General features: G+C 41.5%; 1 protein-coding gene across 3 annotated transcripts in view; it reads right to left on the reverse strand.

Annotated features, from left to right (window-relative positions):
• Positions 1-21,664, reverse strand: part of CADPS (calcium dependent secretion activator) — a 414,447-nt gene that overhangs the window by 114,972 nt on the left and 277,811 nt on the right. For 2 of the 3 annotated variants that reach the window (XM_072941600.1, XM_072941599.1), the window contains exons 13-16: positions 19,544-19,731; positions 3,996-4,097; positions 2,447-2,510; positions 1,949-2,072 (exon numbers count right to left, since the gene is read on the reverse strand). In XM_072941600.1, the coding sequence (XP_072797701.1) occupies positions 1,949-2,072; positions 2,447-2,510; positions 3,996-4,097; positions 19,544-19,731 (478 nt within the window). Of the gene's footprint in view, positions 1-1,948; positions 2,073-2,446; positions 2,511-3,995; positions 4,098-17,320; positions 17,480-19,543; positions 19,732-21,664 lie in introns of all 3 variants that reach the window. The other variant, XM_072941598.1, reaches the window with a different exon arrangement.

The raw sequence follows: 21,664 nt of genomic DNA on the forward strand, positions 1-21,664 counted from the left end.
GGCTCAAATGTAAAAACGGAAGATTTCTTTTCTGAGGCTGGGCCCAGACCCTTCGTCAAAAGGAAGCCGTCTGGTAGTGGTATCTTTAAAGCTGCAGTGTCCTCAGCCTATGGTGGACTATGTTCATGAAAGAAAACCTGATACATGCAGCCAGGGGATGTTGGGTTGTCTGAATTAACAATCCCAGCATGCTTTGAAATTGGCGTCACAGCCACTTTTGCAGCGGTAACGTCAAAAAGTGGCTGAGCCAATCACGGACAAGGAAGGAGAGAAGCAGAAGAGAGCAGGTAGTGTGGAATGAGGTACTTCTCTGAAAAGAGAGTTTGGAAAAAAAAAAATAAAAAAGATTGGTTTCTTCAAAGAATCCCCAGACCTAAAAGTCACAGTGCAGAAGATAATTAACACAACCAAGAAGAATTGAGGCACAAAAGGAAATTACAGACCAGCTGATCTACTTTGGAAATGAATGCATTTTTACTTACAGGTCTTAAAGTTTGTTTTTGGATATATTTATCTGAAAGAAGAGAGCAGATCTTACCAAAAGCCTAGTAATAGCTAGACCAAGACCTACGTACGAGGCAGCAGACATGGCGACCGAACGTTTCTTGATCCTATCCCATCTCTGGCCTTGCCTAGAATTATTTAGGTGCCTGGTGGACTTTACCAAATACAACCAATCATTATGTCCTGGGGAGGCAAATGCTGGGATAATTAGTTGCTAACGTAGCCCTGTAACGATCTTCTTGTTCCTCTATTTTTGTCACTCATTACCAAGTCAAGAGTTGATAAACATCCTTTTGGTGCCCAATTCTTAAGTGTTTCTCCCTGGATGCATAACAATGAATTCATTACCACTGGTACACAATTTGCATCGTCAGACAGACAAAATTGAGAGAGGGAGGACGCGTAATGTACGAAACACTGCGAATTTGACATGATCTTAACCTAATTCTCCAAGGAAACGAGGACTTCGGCAAGGTAAGTGATGCGGTTTGGGGAGGTGATTAGGTCTCTTTTATTTTTATTTTTTAATTTTTCCCAGTCATGTCCTGAAGGCAGACAATGGGCATTTGCTGGTTTCAGCTGGGTGATTCCACATGTGAGAGAACATCAGATTCCAGAATACGGACACACTGAGTTGTGCACACAGAACTTCCACATTTATACAACTTACACCACTGGTCAAGTTGGGTGTGGCTTTCAAATCACCCTATAGAAGCCAACAGGGTAACAATGAAAAGTGATTAATACCTTTGTAAATGAATAGGTCCCAAAGAACCATATCTTCTCAAGTAGAGTGGACTCAAAGTGCCTTTGGGTGATTGCTCGGTCATCAGTGACCGCTTGCCTAAAACTTGAGAGGGCAGTGATGACACCCATCCTGGGTTTGGAGCAACGAGAATGAACATGATCTAAAGCGAACCAGGAGCCATCAGAGACAGCTGGATACTAACCTGCCAGCAAGTCTGAAAAGCTACCAAAAGATAAGATACTTTCAAGGGGCAAGAAGAGGGTTAAGCAAAATCTTGATGTTGCTTCCTTCAATTCTTATTTCACTTCCAGTGCTATCAACAGCAGACAAGCAAATATTTTGTTTTCCTCTCTTTAAAGAAGGTAGCAATCCTACAGAACTCTTTCAGAGGAAAACATTAGCCACAGAGCAAAGTTAGGGCCAACGTAGACTCTTTGAAGGGATCTTAATTAACTGCTCACATCCTATATTCAATCTTCTTCCCTATAGAGACTGTCTCCTGAGCCCCTGCTCTTCCATTCATCTACCTGACCACAGCCAAGGAAGCTATCACATTTCAAATACTTTCAAGTTGCAGCTTAACATACTCAGATGGACCATTGCTTGCTGGTGCCCGTCAAAAAAGAGAGAGACTTCCCCAGGGAGGCATAACAAAATTTAAATGGAAAATTGGGGACAGAGTAGGGGGGGCCTTACCTTCGATTTTGGCATACTCGGATAGCCGAGAATAGTTGACTAAAGCAGCCTGCTCTAAGCATTTACGGATGACTGTCTTTACCTCCTCTTGTGGCACTGGGGTTACAATATCTTTCATCAAAACCTGCAGGTGGAAAAACAAAGTCAGCAAGATGGTTCAACCAAGTGTGCTACTCGTTTATACTTCTTAAAGAATTCAACTTAAAATTTGTTGTGGATGCCTCCTTGCAACTCAATTGACCAACAGCCATTGTTAAAGAGAAAATTTTAAAAAATCCAGTGCAGAGTTAGGATGTCAAAGCCTGTCCATGAACCAGGGAAGGGCGAGGAACGGATCTTCAATATATCCTAACTATTCTTCATATTTATTCTGATATTTGATGAACGGTAAACAAATCCTTTAAAAACTACAAACCAGGTCATTCAACCACACTATTTCATGATAATTATGTCCGTGTCTCTGTGTATATGTCATCTGCCTTTTACTTTCATTCTTACCCTTTCCAAGAGTGAGAGAGTAGCTTTCAAAGCACCTTCAGGTCGACCAAACGGAAAGCAATACCTAAAAAAGACAGAAGAAATGTTCAGGTTGCCCAGATCAATCGCATGTTAGCATATTTCGTGCAATTTGATCCCTATAGCAACTCTCTGAGGAACAGAAAGCGCTTTTTATTTTGTCACGTTGTGTTATGTTAATCTGAATTCACACCATATATGTGTGTATATAATGTATATACGTGTATGTGTGAATAATGACTGAAGAGAGACTCCACAAATGTCTGCAACAGAAAAGAATATTTTGAGTGATGACATGAGGCTCTGTTTAGATTTCTATTGTGAAGGAGAAGCATTTGTTAGCTCAAATATAAATTTATACATTATTATTGAGACCAGCATTAAAACAATATTAGTTGAAACAGGCACAAATCCAAACACACTTACTTAAATCCCCACCCCCAAAATTAAGATAGGAAATAAAAGAGTGTATTTTGAGCAAATTTGTGATTCTACTAATTGCCCTTCCTTGATGGTAGGTTTTAACTGTTATTCGATCTTTTGTTACCGGCAATGAACGTTGCATAGGGTGTATGGCCAATAAAGATTTATCCAGGAGGTTTTTGATGGCACAGACATAGAACCGTATCAGGTACCACTGAGAGTTCTAATGACTATTTCAGGCTGTCACAAGCCCTTCGGGACACTCCCCCTTGTGGCACAAAGGGAGCAGGATGGGCTGGGGACACCCAGAATATCCTGTGTATGCATCTCACTTCTTCCACTTGCTGGCTGAGTGGCCTGGGGCAAGTTACTTAACCTCTCTCAGCCTCAGTTTACTCCTTTTAAACTGGAGATTATAATAACTACCTTAAAAATTGTTCTGAGAATTTAAAAAAAATGAGTTCTAGTTCTCTAACACACAGAAGGATTTAATAAATAGGAACTACTTATTATGTTATTATAAAAGGTCTTATTATCTATGAGCTCCTATTCCAAGATCTCTGGTCCAAAACCACCAGGGCAGCATTAAAAATGTGTCATTTACTCTAAGGGAGAAGTGGGCTGTGCTGTGCAAGGCTCAAATGCTGGGTCCACTGGCTGCCTTGAGTGTGTCAAGGCTGATGCACATTTCTTCCTGTGCATAGCCAGCTAGTCCTGTTTCCAGGTAATGGAGAAGGTGGAGATGCTCTTCTGGGTACCACTGCCTTCCTTCTCTGTTCAAGTGAATTGATTCACAGGATTTTGCACTGTTTTGTTTGGAAGCCTTGAAAAAGCATCACATCCAATGTTGTAGTAGATTCTTTTAGACAGATTGATGATTGGGGTCAGCTTACACGAGGAGAGCTTTGTCCTTTCAGTGGAAATAAAATGACCTTAAGATTTCCTAGTCTCCTGGCTATTGGGGAACCCTGTCTTGGTTTGCTTTTTCATTCAGCTATTTCTAACTATCAGTGTGTCCCTGATAACTTTAGTTTTAGCAAATCAAGCCCTTAATTTGCCCGTTCCCAGTCTCACCCTCCTAAAAAGCCCTTTCGCCCCAGATCCTTACCTAAAATGTGTTATCTGATTTTCCAGCAGGATGCGGAGTCTCTCTTTGATTTCTTCAAAACGTTCCTTTTCCTCAACAGTCACAGTTCCAATCCCATCAGGCCTGAAAGAAGACATGTCATGAGGTGACGGGAACCTCATATGCTGACACCATCAAATCAAATCTCTAGCAGGAGGAAACTGTCCATTTTAGAAGAACAACTCCAATGATCGATGTGACCTTAGGAGAAGTCCCGCTTTTCAGTGCCGGCGACTGGAGGGGATGGGGTATTCTGAGGTTATCGTTTGAAGACATTTGCAGAACTGTCGCTCATTTACTGTGAAATGGTAAAATGTACAAAGTGGTGGCTTGCAGGTTAAATCCAGCTTCTAGACCTCTTCTGTTTGGCTCACAGCTTCTTAAAATTTTGAACTGCTTGCCAACATTTTTTAAATTAGGAAAGTTTTTGTAATACAAGTCCCTTGAAAATTTGGAACAACTGGCATTAATTGGCAAGCAGCAATAAGGAGCTTCTTTCTTAGCTGAGGCAGGCACTCGGCAGGTCCACACCTCTAGTTTGCATCACCTGCCTGTCTTGTAGGTGCTTAGGCGTGGGACTCCTGCATTATGCACACAAACTCCTATGAAAACCAGGAGTCTTGTGAGTGTTTATCCTTCCCAGAGCTAAATGTTATTAAATGACTCAATTTCCAGCTTACAATTACAGACGTTCAGATTAATTTAAGCACTCATGTATTAACTGAAGAACAAATTACAAGACATTGTAAAAATTATAAAACATTGATGAAAGAACTTGAAGAAAACACAAATAAATGGAAAGAGATCTTGTGTTCACGAACTGGAAGAATTAATTACATTAAAATGGCCACTCTACCCAAAGCCACCTATGAGCTCTATGCAATCTCTATCAAAACAATGGGATTTTTTTCCCACAGAAATAGAAGAAAAAAATCCAAGAATTTGTCTGAAATCACAGAAGACCCAAATAACCAAAGCAATTCTGAGAAAGAAGAATAAAGTTGGAGGCATCATATATTCTGATTTCAAACTATATTACAAAGCTATAGTCATCAAAGCAGTATGGCACTGGCATAAAACCAGATACATAGATCAATGGAACAAAACTGAGAGCCCAAAAATAAACCCTTGCATATACAGTGAACTAATGTTTGACAAGGGAGATAAGAATACTCAATGGAGAAAGGACAGTTTTTTCAATAAATGGTGTTGGGAAAACTGGATATGTACACGCAAAGGAATGAAATTGGACCCTTATCTTATAACACTCATAAAAAAGGACTGGAAATGAATTAAAGACTTCAATATAAGACCTAAAACTGTAAAAAACCTAGATGGAAATATAGAGGTAAAGTTCTTTGACATTGGTCTGGGCAATGATTTTTTTGGATAGGACACCAAATGCGAAAGAAGAAAAGCAAAATAGAAAATGAGACTACAGCAAACTAAAAAGCTTCTGCACTGTGCAATAAAAACACAACGTATGGGATGAGAGAAATATTTGCAAACCACCTATCTGATAAGGGGTTAATATTCAAAACATAGAAGGAATTCATAAAAAATAGCAAAAAAAAAAAAAAAACCAAACCCACTCCAAATAATTTGATTAAAAATGGGCAGAGAATATAGACATTTTTCCAAAGAAGACCTATGAATAGCCAACAGATCCATGAAAAGATGCTCAACATCATTAATCATCACAGAAATACAAATCAAAACCACAATGAGATATCACCTGTCAGAATGGCTGTTATCAAAACAAAAAGATATGAAACAAGTGTTGGTGAGGCTGTGGAGAAAAATGAACCCTTGTGCACTGTGGGTGGGAATGTAAATTACTACAGACATTATAGAAAATGGTATGGAGGTTCCTAAAAAATCAAAAATAAAATTGCCATGTGATCCAGCAATCCCCCTTCTGGGTATATATCTGAAAAAAAAAAAAAGGAAATCACTATCTTGAAGATATATCTGCACCCCCATGTTAACTGCAGCAATGCTTACAATAGCCAAGGTAGGTGAACAACCTAAGTGTCTATTGACAGATAAATTGATAGAGGAAATGTGATATATACACAATGGAATATTATTCAGCCATTAAAAAGAAGGAAGTCCTGTCTTTTGTGATGACATAGACGGACCTTGAGAGAATTATACTAAGTGAAATAGATCAGACAGAATAAGATAAACAGTGCATAATGTCACTTATATGTGACATCTAAAGAAGCTGACTCATAGAAATGGAGAGCAGAATGGTGGCTGTCAGGGCTGCGGGGTGGGTGAAATGGAGAGATGTGGGTCACAGTGTACAAATTTCCAGCTATAAGAGGAGTAAGTTCTGGGGTTCTTATCTACCATATGGTGACTGTAATTAACAGCACTATATTATTTACTTGAAATTTGTTTAGAGAGTAGATCTTAAATGTTATCAACACATACACACACAAGGTAATTATACTTGGGGGTATAGGTGATTATTACGGTAATCATCTCAATATATACATGTATCAAATTACCACATTGTACACCTTAAACTTACATGTGGTATATGTCAATATCCCAATAAAGGCAGAAAAAAGAATAGGATATTTTCCAATCTCGGAAATGAACTATTGCTCAGTTAATAAACAGAATGACCCTACCATAAATGAGTAACTTTCAGCTTCACTACAGTAATCTCATGTTTCTGAATCACCCTTAGGTTCACACACATTTTCCTCATTTCCTTCAGCCCATTCAAGTTGAAAATACAAAGGAAGGCTGCATATTTATAGCCCAAATTTATCTGTGCCAAATTAGACGTGGGATAATCTGACCCATTCAAAGACTTCAGCTCCCCAGATCTTGTAGTGACTTGTTTTGACTACTGGCTGAGCCAGTTTGCAGATTGGTGCGTCACCATGAAACTTCTATTGGAACATTCTTCAGTTTGCAAATGCAAGTCATCTTGAGACCAAACAAATGGTCTTATTTATAGGCCTTCTCAAGGATCCAGCATAAGTTGGGAAAATCCTGTATACTAGACCAGTCTGACTGCACAAAAGACTTGGCAAATCATAGCACTGTACCTCCTGTTAGGGGTTTATTGGTCAGCTTCCCTTCTTCTTAAGTACTAAAAATGCCCTACTTAAAAAATAGGAAAACTTCCCCTCCTCCATTTGGTAGAAAACATTCCTAAACAGTAAAAACCTTGCAGTCCACTTCTTCACCCCCTCCTGAATTTAAAGGCAAAATGGTAAATACCAGGGATGCTACTGGAATTGACTTACGTGTTTTTTTTTTTTCCAGGAAAAATCTCATATGTTAATTTATAAAATTTATTTAAAAAAAATTTTTTTTAAAACATGAACTGTCCACAAAGCTGTAGTTAAATCTCAGGACGAATTCATTGGCTCCCACAAAATACATGTGACACTGTCTGTGGTAACGTCTCCTGTTGCTGTAACCATCTACAACTTCCTTTAGCTGTGGCTTCTGGATTTTGTACAAACAAAATCCAGCTTGCTAATGCGCTGAACACACGTTTCTACAGTTGGTGTGTGTGTGTGTACGTACACCATCGATTTGGGGGGGCAAAAAAAAGAGTCATTTTAAGCATTTTGTTTCTTAGCAGGGAATTAACCCGGAGAAAAATGCTATTAAATATAAGGTACAATTCAGAGAGGAGTTTATAGATCACAGAGAAAAGCCTGAAAACCATGTAACACGGGCAGCCCAGAGATGCTTGGGACCATTATTCGGTCACATTATTTTTTTCTGTGAAGAACATCATTCCTTCCTGATGAAACAAGCCCTCTAAGGCAATTAGGCAATGAGAAGGTAGCTTTTAGATTTGTGCTTTGAGATGATAAAAACTGAACATGTAGTGTGTGCCTGGCCACCTTGCAATTCTCACAACAAAGGCTATTATTCTAAAACATAAAGTTTGGTGGGGTTTTTTTTCCCCCTTTTGTTCTGATGATTCACATTTACAATTACTAAAGGTATCAGATGACAGCTTGCATGTCTCCGTGGACCACTTTCTGAACACTGTTAATCTCCCTATCCAAAAAAAGGTGAACAACTAAAAATTACCGTCATCTTTTCTTAAATTTGCTTCTTGACTGCCCATGCCAGCGTGAACAGTTCCATTTTAAAATAAATGGAACCAGCTAATCTTACGTCTGTAAAACACAAAGTACAGGCTTCACTACCACCACCAACAAAAAAACCAGGTGACAAGACACATCACGACTTAGACATCCAACGCTGATTTGTTTGTAATTGCCGGAAATGTTCTGAAATGATGCTGGTAACAGTGAATATTATTTCACAAACCGAGGAAGAGACGGGCAGGAATAACAGAATTTATCCAAGATCACAGGCTGTCACTCTATCAATCAGAAAGCAAAAGTACCCTTTGTTAGGGGTCTGATTTCTCATAATTATTACTGAAAATCTTGTCAAACATCAATTTCTTTTCCAATGACCCCTGTAATTTGCCAATGTAAATTTTACAGGTTTAGGTAGATTTCTATGGGTCTACTAACTGAAAAATCCGGGTTGGATATTTCGGGGCAATGAAATACTTTTTCTAGAACGGTGATTCTCAAACCTGAGTGTGCCTGACAATCACCTGGAAAGTTTGTGACAACTCAGACTGCTGGACCACCCTGGACTTTCTGATTCAGTAGATCTGGGGTGGGGCCTGAGAACTTGCATTTCTAACAAGCTCTCTGGTGCTGCTGGGTTTGGGGAACCTTCCTTGGAGGAGCTCTGTCTTAGAGCAAGAAAATATTGGGTGGGTGGCCTGAACACCTTAAAGGGTACTTTTATTTCAGGGCTCCCAATTTTCCTTGGAAGAGACTGAACATGGAACCAGAGATCTTCTCTAAGAAGTAATGGTCCACTGTTGAAGCCAGTAATCCCTTCCCAAAGTGGCATCTGCACTGTTTCCAAGGTACTATTCTAAGCAGGGCTAGTTGCAAAATAAATAGAAGAATTGTACTGGTGTCTCTCTGAAGCCATGCTTTTGTTTTTCTGTGCTGGAAACACTTGGGGGTTGATTCTATAACTGTCATAAAACTGGCTCTGCATCGTGTTCTTTCCTCAATACTTTTAACACTTAAGGAATCACAAAGAATGAGAGAAGAGGAGGGAAGAAGCAGGAGTTTTAATCCCAGACCGAGATGTGTCTTTACTCGGAGTCACGCCTACGAGCCCTCAGCCCTCTTATATCCTGAGTGCTATGTTTTCTGCTTGTATTTTTACACTTCTTGGGGTCCACTGCCTCTTCCTAACAGCGCTGGAGTTTGCTTTGGAGGAATGACCTGGGCTCTGTTGTGGGTACTCCTGGGGGGAGGGCAGGGGAAATTCTGGTGCCTACTCTCCCGCTGTCAACGCTGCAGGACTTCCTACAGGTCAGCCCCCACCTCCCGTGGTCCCTGCACCTCGAAGCTGGTCTAGACACTACACTCAGCTAACTGGACGCTCCTTCCTAGGACCTTTACATCAAGTAAATGATGCGAGGATGAAAGAGACAAGTGGAATTTGCTCATCCCAGCAGCCTGTCCTCATAGGTCAGTAGCTCTTAATCTCTGGCTGTACCTTAGAACCAGGAGAGGGAGCTCTGAGAGGTCGCACCCTGAAGCTCTGATTCAGTCTGTCTGTAGTAGGGCCTTCACACTGTCATGTTACAGCTCTCCGGGTTATTCTAATATGCAGGTAAGGGTTGAACCATTGCTTTGGTACTTTTTGCTTATTTTCCACAGCTTCCTTGATTTCAGTTTCCCCCTCCCTTTCTTTGAGGCTCCTGGCATCGTCCCAATCAACTCCTTTTTGCATAGATTATCCAGAGTTAGTTTTTGGTACGTACAGTGAACTGATGGAAGTTCATAAAGCACATAGCCCCTTTGTTCCCATGCTCCCAATTTTAGCAGAAGCGTTGATGCCTTCGAATCTAGCTTTAGAAACACACACACACACACACACACGAAAGGAAATGTGGTCCCCGGTTGCTGGTTCCACCTAACTGCACACTGGCTAACCACTCACTTCTTGTAGATCAAGATCCCGCAAACCTGAGACAATACGCAGGTCAAGTGCAGTCATTTCGGGAGCCCCGTCGCAGACTGGACGCCGGGCCACCTGCAGGCCATCATCGGAGCCAGGAGCGGGCCTCCCCGGCCACGGCAGACTATATCACATCTGACACGGCGGGCATCTCTGGGATCCACCTTTCAAGTTTTCGGCAAACCGTTTTCTCACTGTCCTTCACAAAGTTGACATTTTCGGCAGCACGAGAGGAAGGATGTCAGGTCGGCTGCTCTTCAAGTCCTTGTCACAGTGGTTAACACCAGCTCTGTCATCTCCACTCTCCTCACAGCCTCCCATCCTGAGCCATGTCACAAATAATAATACATCTACAATTGTGTCCCCCCCAACCTTTTTTTTTTTTTTTGTCAGATTGCAACTACCCTCACCCAGCTGCCCACACTTTAGAACTCGGTATGTAAATCCTCCATTTCCCCAGAATGTTTCTGAGCTGGATTTTGTTAATTCACGTCTATTGTAGGATTAACCCAATCCAATTAAACACTAGGCTTTTAATGGGAAACATTTTGTTGCGATATTTGAAACTAAGCGTGAACAATCGAGCCAAAGAATTCCAGCTACACCGTGTTTTTGTGGAAGTGAACTGACCTCTCTGGGGTTATTACACTGTCACTCCACACCCAGGTGGGCACACGGAGTCCCAGCATTTAATTATTCTGTTAACGGGGCTCTCCACATAATTTTGTAAAGCTGGGCTACAAAACCTTCGTTTGGAAGGTAAGATGTCAGGTTACTAAGTGAACTCAAAGCATACTATGACTGATGTGTTCCGAGGCTGCGTCTGTTTGGTGACTGAGCGCAGAACCTGGTGTAGAAAGAAATGCGTGGATTGATTCAACAAAAGAGGAAAGAGTGCCTGGTCCACCTGTCTGCATACAGCCAGCTTTAAGCTCCTATCGCTCCCAACAAGGGGTAAAACCCGAGCTGAGGCGGGAACACACTCTCTCTCTAAATGCAAATGTCCACATATGCCGGTGCAGGCGCCGTAAACATGATATATTTTCTCTCTCCAAGTGGATGCATGCCTGCAGACCGCGTTACGGAGCCACGAAAATGTCCTCAAACAAGCACGCTAACCGAATCCTCCTTGCTGCAAAACTGTTCCAGCCCCGAAATATGAGCACTCAAAGGGTCCGAGTGGAACAGAATTATTTTCATAGACGTTTCTCACGATGGTCCCTAAAGAGAACACCGAGACCCAGCACACGCTCTTAACCTCTCTCTCTCTTCTTTAAATTGACTTTTTTCTAGCCATCCTTCTCCCTGACAACTTTCAGAATGACACTTTTGAGTTTAATCCCAGTGTGGGATATTTCCTTTGTCTCTCTTGAGCAGATCATCACTCCAAATTCAAGGTAGCACCAAAGCCTCAAAAGAAGGCATCCTCACTGTCTCCTCTGGATGGTCTGTATCAACTCTAGGTTGATCATACATTGTAATTAGGACTCTCATATCCCGTAGTCACTGCTTCATTATGAAAACCCCGCCTCGCCCCTTTCCCTCCCTCCCCTCTCCAGCCCATGCCCTTTTCTAATTACGCCCTGATGCCCTGGGGCTCAGACATGCTGCTAAAACAAATACATCAGAGCGTTTGTATCACAGAGTAAGACAAGAAGCAACAACAAGCAATTTCTACAACATTTCAAACGTGCATTGACGCTTCTCGAGGTTGGCTTCAGTCGATCTGAAAAAGAGGTGTGGAGAGGGCAAAAATCTACCAGTGAGGTCTTTCTGATTTGTTTACTGCTTTCTAAATATGTAGCTATAACCCAACAATATCAGGAGATGTCTTCACTCTAAGGATGGGGGTGATGGAGCAGCCTCTCCCTACCGAACAGTCTCAAAGAATGTGGTTGCCATTTGAGGAAGAAGAGAAGACGTGTGTTTCTTTATTTCTAGACAAACCTAGGCAATTAGGCTTTAAATTCCACCACGAACACCTGAGGACCTTAAGTACAGACTTCTGGGTGATCTAACCAGTCATATGTGTGGCTTTTGGGCATAACACACACTGTGAAAAGGGTGTGACATCTGAAAATATGTTTTGCACCAACGAATCCACTGACTACTGAATGAGGACACCCCGGTGGAATTTCAGAAGGAAAATGCACATTAGCTGGATGGTTTGTTATGGGCCAGAATGAACGCACTGATGGGATAGATAATTCAGCACATTTTATAAGATTTTATGTCTGAGTTGAAAACCTTGCTGTTCTCATGGGGCAAATTTCCTTCAGGAAGAGAGTCACATGGGTTAAAAGCTAGAATGCAAGCTCTAAAGAGGATTTCTCTTTCGGATGCAGATGTTCACTTGAAATGTGTTTAGACTTTTTCCCTCTTCTTCTTAGAAGTATTTCCAATTAGGTGAAGCTGGTTCTCTAGAATTTAGAGAGCATGACTCAGCCACTTGTAAGGGCAACGCCACCTGCTCAGAGCTGGGAGGCCAACCAGCCACGTGCTCCTGCCAACAAATGCAATAATGCCTGTGTCCCTGTGTGACATGAGACCAGGAATGTAAGCGTCACTGTCGTCCCCTACCCATGCCTGCCTGCCACCGAACTGCTGTATTCAGAGGTCAGTAAAAAAGAGCTATGGTCTTTCCTCTCTCTTTGGGGGAGGGAGTTAAAGAGCACCAGACGTAATGTCATGATGGGTGTATGTGTAACTAGGGGAGAGAGAAAGGGAGGGAGAGATGGAGGGAAGGAAAGGAGAAGGAGAGAAAGGAGAGATTGGAGTGGAAGGAAAAAAATATACCTATGCAAAATGAATCCTTCACTTCCAGGTAGGTATTTGCAAAAAAGAAATAAAGGAAACCATTATGTGACATGGATTGGAAGTGAGGGACCAACACTGGAGGCAAGGACAAGGTTCACAAGGCAGCTGCTGTGGTCCAGGGACGAGAAGACAGAGACCCAAGCCTGGTAGTGGCACTGAAGAGAAGGAGATGCGGATGGACTGGAGAGGCACCTAAGGGCACTGACAGGGCATGGTAATTGAACCTTGTGATGTGCTGAGAGAGGAGTGTCAAGGATGACTCTCAAGGTTTTTATCTTGGGCAACTGGGTGGATGGAACCACGTATTGACTTAGGGACCCTGATGGAGTAACAGAGAAGAAAAGTGAGTTCCATCCGATTGTTCAGTTACTCAAATCTAAGCCACAAGGATCACATGGTCTCCACATACAAGCAGCACCTTGGCTCCAAACACATCTCCCTAAAGAATCCTTGGACTCATTTTCGGAGATTTTTAGGACTCATGCCCTCTTACATCTGCTTGTAGACTCATTAATCCATGCAGCTTACTTTGGATTGGGGCGGTTGGCATTATGGATTTGTTAATTGCTGATACAATGTACTTTCTCCGCAGGCCATATGTGAAGAGCAGCACTGGCATTCAAGAAATGTTAAATAATAATGTAAATGAGAAAAATTTCCAATCCCAGTAATAAATGGATCCAAGGAACATTGACGCAACTTGCAATCATCGGAGCTGTTTGATTGCCTTGTCACTGTGGGACAGTGACCAAAGTGATGTGAATCTAAATGTCATCTAGAAAGAATACTAAAAATATTATGGTGAAAATTAAGTACTGCAACCCTAGGAGCTGATTTAAAAATGAGAAGATGTATCGATTTACATCTGTGGATTTGATGATCGCCAAGTGCAACCAGCTGAATGTACTCACATTTTCCCTTTATTTTCCTCTCCCTTTGAGAAAATGGGTTCAGTTTTAAAGAGCTGGTCCAAACTGATGTTCCCTCAATCAGTGGTTCTTAAATGTTGCTACATATAAGAATCACTTGGGAGATTTTAAAACTATGACGCTTAGGCTCTATCCCAGATTAATGAAAGCAGAACCTTAGCGGGTAGTGCTAAAGCACAGCATTTTTTAGGCTCCTTGAGTGAGTCCACTGTGCAGCCAACTTTGGCCACCAAGACCTTGAACGAGCAGGATCTGCAGACCAAATGCCTTAGAAATACCTGGGGAGGAACCAATTAAAAGGGCAGGTGCCTGGTCCCATCTAAGACTTGCTGGATCAAATTATCTGAGGAGGGGAACCTTGCCCTCTCCATTTTAACAAACTCCCCGTATGATTTGTATGCAAACTAGAGTGTGACAACCCCTGCACAGGCCAAAAATCAGTGGTGGCAACTGTCATGCCTTTAGACACAGCATAAGTCTGTGTAAAAGAAAACAAAAGCCAAGTAAAAAGGAGAAATTTCAGCGCATCACCTGGACGTTTGATTTTTTTTTTAGGGTTTTGTTTGTAGGGGGCTGCCCTACAAACTGTAGGGCACTGTAGAATATTTAGAAGCATCCTAAATGCCTCTACCCACTAGATGAGGATAACACCACCCTTCTCCATGGTGACAATCAAAAATTGTCACCAGGTATTGCCAAGTGTCCCCTGGGGAAGAGATCACCCCTAGCCAAGAACCACTGCTCTAAAAGATGCCAACATATGGATGGTTCCATATCTTCCACTGCTTGGAATTATGAGCAGCAAACATCCTCCTATTGACCAGATATGTCTACTTTGAATGAGATGTTCTGAATTTAAACAGGCATAGTGTTTGACAGAGACATGGCACAGGCTGCCAGAGAAGGCGGGATAAACTCAGTCACCAGACCCTGAGTGGTCACTAATGATGTCCAGCTGCACTAGGGCAGGGATCCTTCGGGCTGCTGAGTTATTAATGGGCAGAAAATTAATAATTAGGTAAAAAGCGACTTTTCACCTAGTCAAGTTGGCTGTGAGATGACAACAGGAATGGGCTTATTGTTCAGTTAAATTCAGTTAAAGGGCAATTTGTTTCCATGAGTCATGAATTCCTTCTTATACTGAGTCAGAAAATAGATAACATCTCCACATGCAAATAGTGTTCATCCCGGTGAAGGAGGCAGGAAAATGTATTTCCCTCCCCCTCCAGGACCGAAAGGCTGTTAATTACTGTTCAAAGGAGACTCTTCCTTAGGTGGTCTAAAACTCCAGATCCACTCTGGCTTCTTCCACAAGGCCAGAGTCACCAGATGAGCCAAAATGGTTTTGGACATCTTTAAGACAAAAATGGAAAAATGTTTAATGACTTCACATGACTGCTATAATGCCTCACCAGGAAATTTTGAAATTCGTATCAGATAACTGAATTGGCAACTCACACCATACATAAGCACTTATGCTGGGCAGGTAGTAAGACAGAGGGGTTACAAATGAAAGCACCACAGTCAGAATATCCATGTTTAAATTAGGTCCATACGTGTATTTGCTACGGAGTAAGTGAATGAATTTATCTCAGCCTCAAACTCGTCATCTGTTAGGTGAGGGTACTAATAATATAGATCTCATAACGATGCAATAAGCATAAAATGAAATAATATATGTGAACAGCACTTCACACAGTGCCTGGCATATAGCAAACTCTTATTAAATTGTGGTAATTATCCTTATTTTAATTAAACTTCATTTATGAAATCTGATAATAGATAATTTTACTTGTTATTATAACCCAATAAGAAAATTTTAGACATTGACGGGATATTACAGGTGCCATGGTTCTATGTGCTCATTTTGCAGATGAGAAAACTGAGACACAGAAATGAGGTATGATAATCCTAGATTTTTGCAGAACAGGCTCTAATACTCAGACCTTTAGAATCTACGTGCAGTGCTGATGTACTAAAAAGAGGAAGAGTTTGGGCACAGAGTATCTGGATTTGCCACTTAAATTCACATTCAGTTTCATCATCTGCAAAATGGGTGTAAAAGTAGCTAACCTGAAAATGTTAGAGCAAATGAGACAGAACGTACTTTATAAACTGCAGAATACCACACAACTGATATATGATATTATGATTTCTTCTTCCTTAAAAAATGCAATGCAAACATAGACCATGGGACACACATAAGCCTCAAAATACCATTCAAGATCATTTTAGGTAGTTTTTCAAGGCATAGGGAATAGGTCTGACCCAAGCAAGTTATGGCCATTTACTCTCTGCTCTGCTTCAGCGCTGAACATGCCCAAAGCAGCACCTTGGACAGCAGCCAGAGAGGCTTCTTTCCGGCACCAACAGCATCCTCTTAGCACTTTCTTACCGGCTGCAAGCTGCAGCAGCCTCACAGAATGACGGTCATGGGGAGACACAAAAACTCCACTCCACCTCCACCCTTGTATGCTGCAAGTTCTGAAGGTGGGTGTCCACATGGAATCAGGGCTTTCTTTGACCTTCACTGCTAGACCTAAGTACACTGATTGACAGCCTGTTACATTCTCTAGGAAGTGAAAATTGGCATTTTCACTCAGTCTACCTGTAAGTGAACTGTATATTTTAGGACATAGAAATATTCAAATGAATAAACTCATTCTGAAGCATAGAGCACACCTCCTTGCGAACTATGTGTAGTTCAACATGCTAGGATCAGAACAAACCACAGCAACAAGTCTTTAAAATGTCAATGTTAATTTGGAGGAGATACGGAAGGTGAAGAATGACATAAGGATAACACTGGAGATAATTGTACATCTAGTTTAAAAAGGAAAAAAGCCACCAATTTGCCATTTTACCAATTCACAAAGAGAGCATCTCTAAAGGACACAGGAAACAGGAGAGGATAAACATAATTTACAAAGAATCTAAAAGTGCTTTCAAGGAGACCTCATCATATAAATGATTCTACTAAGAGTCATTAATTTACTGATAGACTTTACTTGGTGTCTTTATTATAAATCATTATTTGAAGTTGGATTTCTTTCATGAGATAAATGTAGAGCAGAGGGGGTTTGCTGAAAATGTTGGACCTACTACAGATGTATGAACCCAACTTAAGCCAACCTATTTCACTCACTCCTTAAACATAATTTCAAAATTATAAAGCACCAGTTGCTTATTATGAATGGCTTGGTAAGGTACCAGGCCCCTAACGAGATGCCACTTAAAAAAGCAATTAATGATTCTCTTTACATATTGTTCAATCAGTTTTTTTCAATATGAACATGTTTTCAATGTCCACTAAACACCTGACTCAAATTCAGTCCTAATACATAGCATTTTTGCCCATTGTTAGGATTTTTAAACACACACCTTTTGACAGAGACTTTGGGAATACACAAAGCTTGCGGTTGGCTAAGGTGGAAGTTGTAGCAGAGATGAGGGGATGGGGAAGGTCACAGACATCGCGGAACACAAGCGAATACACACATAACTTCTTACCTCTTGGGCTCTGGATTTGCCTGGGTTTTGGGATTTTTTCTTTTTTTGGATTCCTTTTTGGTATCTTTTTTAGCCTCTGGTTCAGATGGGGAGGGAGTTTGGCTCCCTTCGGGGTCTGTATTTGGTGGCAGCCCACTAAGGTACACATGCATTTGTTGACTTTGGAGAGGGGGTGGTCGCATGGGGCATGCACAGAGTGTGGTCAGCCATGGGAGAATCGAGAGCACACATACATGCACAAACAAAAGAAAGAAAAAGAAGGATGCATCAAACAGCAAGAGCAAATGCATTCAAACTAAAATAATAAGCAAAAAAAAAAAAGGATGCAAACTTGCATAAGGAAAATCAGAACTGAAAAGAAAATAAGAAATCCAAAACTGTTTCCATGACAAGATGTATAAACCTAACTGTGAATCAAGTGGCAGTCTTACAATATGAAATCCAGACAATGTGTATCATAATTCATGATGATGTTTACCAGGGAGTTTACAAAAACACTTCATTATTTTATAACACTTTCTTATTCAGTAACATATGTAGAATACAGTGTGACAAACCAGAGAATATAATGCAACTTCTCTCTCTCTCTCTTTAAAGAATTCAGTCCAAGAGGCTGTAACAGATAGTCATCAAAGTGTACATATTTATAAAAAGCAGAATTATGCAGAGCTACTCCCCAGGTATCAGAGTTTTCGTGAATATCTTTGATGCAAATGAAAGGTCATGTGCTGGGCTAGCGAGCACGGTAACAATGGGAGGTGATGAAAACCTTGTTGCCTGTTAAATATTCAAACCCGCAATGCTATTGTTATCTAGCTCTAAATGTTGAAGTTGCATCTCATAAAATCTAGCCGTACTAGAGAGAGAGAGAAAAAAAATCACAGCACGAACCCCACAGATATTTCAGTGTTATAGCTTGCAAAGATGAAGATGACTGACAGAATTCTGATTCAAAATAAAATGCAGTCAATTCCGGATTCTCCCACACATGAATTTCCCCAGAGTAGCAACTTTTTCATCACAGGCTGGGTTTCTGGAGCCACTTCGTTTTCCCTGGCTGTGCCTTCCCTGGCTATTGGTTGGGCTTCCTGGGGGAGGGGGGTGGTGGTAGTGGAGGCTTGTCTTTATAGTAATGTGAGGCTCCATGCACTGGGATGGTAAACTGGCTATGGCACTGTGGAAATTTATTCCATGTCTTCAAAGCCAAATGGTAATGTTCTTAAATTATTTGCTGCTTTGCATTATTCAGAACCTGGATCTTTTTCCTCCAGGAGCTGGGCAAGGTCTAAAGAAAGAAAATACTTAGTATGGAGTTAGGAGAACTGATGTTCCGGTCTTGTCTGCAAAACTTAGAAACAGAAGGGGTTATGATTACACTGTGATCTCTGAAGTTCTTCCCAGCTCCGTGGTTCACGATGAGCTTTGCTTTGCAGCTTCACCTAGCTTGTGTCTGATCCTGAATTTCCTCTGCAGAGCATTTGGACATGCTGCTTCTTTTGCCCAGAACCACTGAACTCCTCCTCCAGTCCTCAGTCCTCAGGGAGGCCCTGCCTGTCACCCTGCCATCCCAGCTGAGTTGCGTTTCTCTTATTAAATGCTACCATGGGACTTCATTCCATTTTCTCAGAGAGCCAATCTCTATATCACTCTGCCCTCGTTTGGTGTCTAGTTTTTGCTCACCATGGATGCTGACACTCAGCAAGTAATTGTTAAATATTTATGGAATGAATGATAATAACAACAAAGGCAAACATTTATTTAGCCCTTGCCATGTTCCAGGCATGGCGCCGAGCCCTTTATAACCACTTGCACCCTCTCAACAATCCTATGAGGTCATTATCAGCCCTGACTGACAGAGGAGAAAACTGTGGCACAGAGGAGGTTTTAATCACCAGCCCAGGTCATGGCTAGCAAATGGAGGAGCCAGGATTTGAGCCCAGACTATCCTAACTTCAGAGACCACTCTAGGAGTCCTGTTTGCCGCGTCTATTAAGTCTCTTGAAAGGAGAAGAAATTCAAACCTGTGTGTTCTTTGTGTTTGCGTGGCCGGTGTGTGTGTGTGTATGTGTGCACGTGTGCACACACGCGTGTGTCTGTACTACTGAGGGAATGGGGATGGATAGAGAGTGAGAGATGATACTAAAAGCAGGACCAATCATAAACCATTGCCAGTGTCTCAAAAAAAAATTTTTTTTGAAAGAATACTTCTGGACACGTGCTTACCTGTTCCCGTGGACATGGGACGCACAGAAAGCAAAGCTGTAGTGAAGGAGGGTGGGGTCGATCATGGCGCCATTTTCCGCCCGTTCAAGCAAGTCTCTGAGGTAGCAGAGATGGCGGTGACACCCTCGGACTCCATTTCGGGCGCAATACTCGTCTAGTACAAACACCTGGCCTGGACTGAACCAGCCCTATTTGGGGAATAAAGGAGAGACTTTCTTTTAAATACAGGTTGGTTTTTCTGGGAGAGCTGCTAGAGTTGGGGGTGACTGGAGAAGCGGGTAAAAATAGCCAGAGCTAACACTTACTGATTGCTTACGGAGTGCCAGCCACTGCGCCAAACTCCACGTGTGCTATCTGGTTTAACCCTCACAACAGCCCTATAAGGTAGGTACTGTGATCCCTCTTTGATGGATGGGAAATTGGAGCTCAGGAAGGACATGGTGACACAGTAAGTGATGGCATCTGGATAGCAGAGGGCATGATTCCACAAAGAGAGCCTCACCCACTGCTTTAACACTGAACCATACACTTGAAGAGTATTGGACTTGGGGGTAAGGTTAAGTCCTGGTTACCAATAAGAAAAAATAGTAATATTAATGCCTTACATGGGTCTAGTGCTTTATACATGACAACGAACTTCAGTTGAGCCACATAGCAACTTTGGAAAGTAGACATCTTCATTTCATAGATGAAAAAATGGAAATCAGAGCTGTTAAGTGACTCACAAATAATACCAAACAGGCAGGATTCAAACCCAGCTCTGTTTGATTCCAAGTCGTCTTATTTTCCTCCTTCTTCTTTTTTTTTTTAATGCTCTGGAGCATAAAGAAATACTAGGATTGGTCTACATACATGCCAGGACTTCATAAATCCTTCTACTTTGGAAGGAAAATGGTTTTAGATTTTAAAATGAAGAGAATAACATCACTTTCCAAAGAGAATAACATGACTAAGTTGTTAAGTTGTGAATCAGACATGATTCTATTAAACAGAGAGGAGCTTCTTGTGCCCTAGTTGAGCCTTTTCCCCTCGCCCCTCCTCTGGCAATTATTTGTTTTCTTCTTATTCATTTATTTGCCGCAGGACCACACAAAACTCTGCTCTAAAAGAGAACCTGGGTGGAATCTGTGATTCAGAGCTGACTGGGAGGTACGACGGGGTAGAAATTGTTGCCTCCGCCGTGCACTTAAGAGCCGCACAGAAAGCCCTAGGGACTTGCCACTCAAAGTCACCCTCGGGACAAGCCTGAAATCAAATCACTTCTTTCAGTTTGGGTACCCTTCTGAAGCAAGACATAAACCAATTTAGGTGGTACTTTGCAAGCTGGGAATTTAGGGTTGTCTTAAATATAAATTTAATTTTCCTTGGAGGGTCTTCTCTGAGTCATCTTTTGACTGTCACTCCATCTTGGGAGGGAAAAGGCAAAAGAAGAGAGGGACTGGGTGGCAGGTAGAGGCCACAGCGGTGCAGCCTGGGACGCCTCTGCCACACTCCAGTCTCGTATTAGCGGATCTGGGGAATCTTCGATTGACAACATGCAGCTCAGCAATGCATCCAACGGAAGACGGCATCTTTCCTATTTCAAATTATAAGTTACTGCAGAGGGCGGGAGAGTAGTCGAGGCAGTGGGCTGCCCCTATAGGCAACTTCTTTGCCACTCCATCTGCTACCCCAAATGCTAAATCTTAGAAACAACACTGCTGTGAAAGATTAAAATATATTTTCTACGACTCAGATGACACCAAGTCTTTTGTAGATGCCAAAATAGCTGCTTTGAAAAGAGTTGAAGAAATATCAATTAGGAACTCAGTCGAAGACACAGAAAAATTTATGTATCCCTGCTGGTCGGTCTCCAAAACTAACTGAAATAAAAAGATTGTAATAATGAGAAAATGGATTATATAGAGGCAGGAGAGAAGGTCCTTTTAATCGCTGTTATTTTCTGAAATTCTGGGAGGATGATTAATAGATACAGGTATACAAATGGGGAAGGAAATTATTTTATTCTATTTGTAATTAATTTTGGATTTTAGACCATATTTTTAGGCCTATATGTGACTAATAGGAAGCAAACATCAAAATTTCATTTCTGGTTTAATTTTTTAGAGGACATTTACTAAC

Source organism: Vicugna pacos, chromosome 17, assembly GCF_048564905.1.
Source record: "Vicugna pacos chromosome 17, VicPac4, whole genome shotgun sequence".
NCBI lineage: Eukaryota > Metazoa > Chordata > Mammalia > Artiodactyla > Camelidae > Vicugna > Vicugna pacos.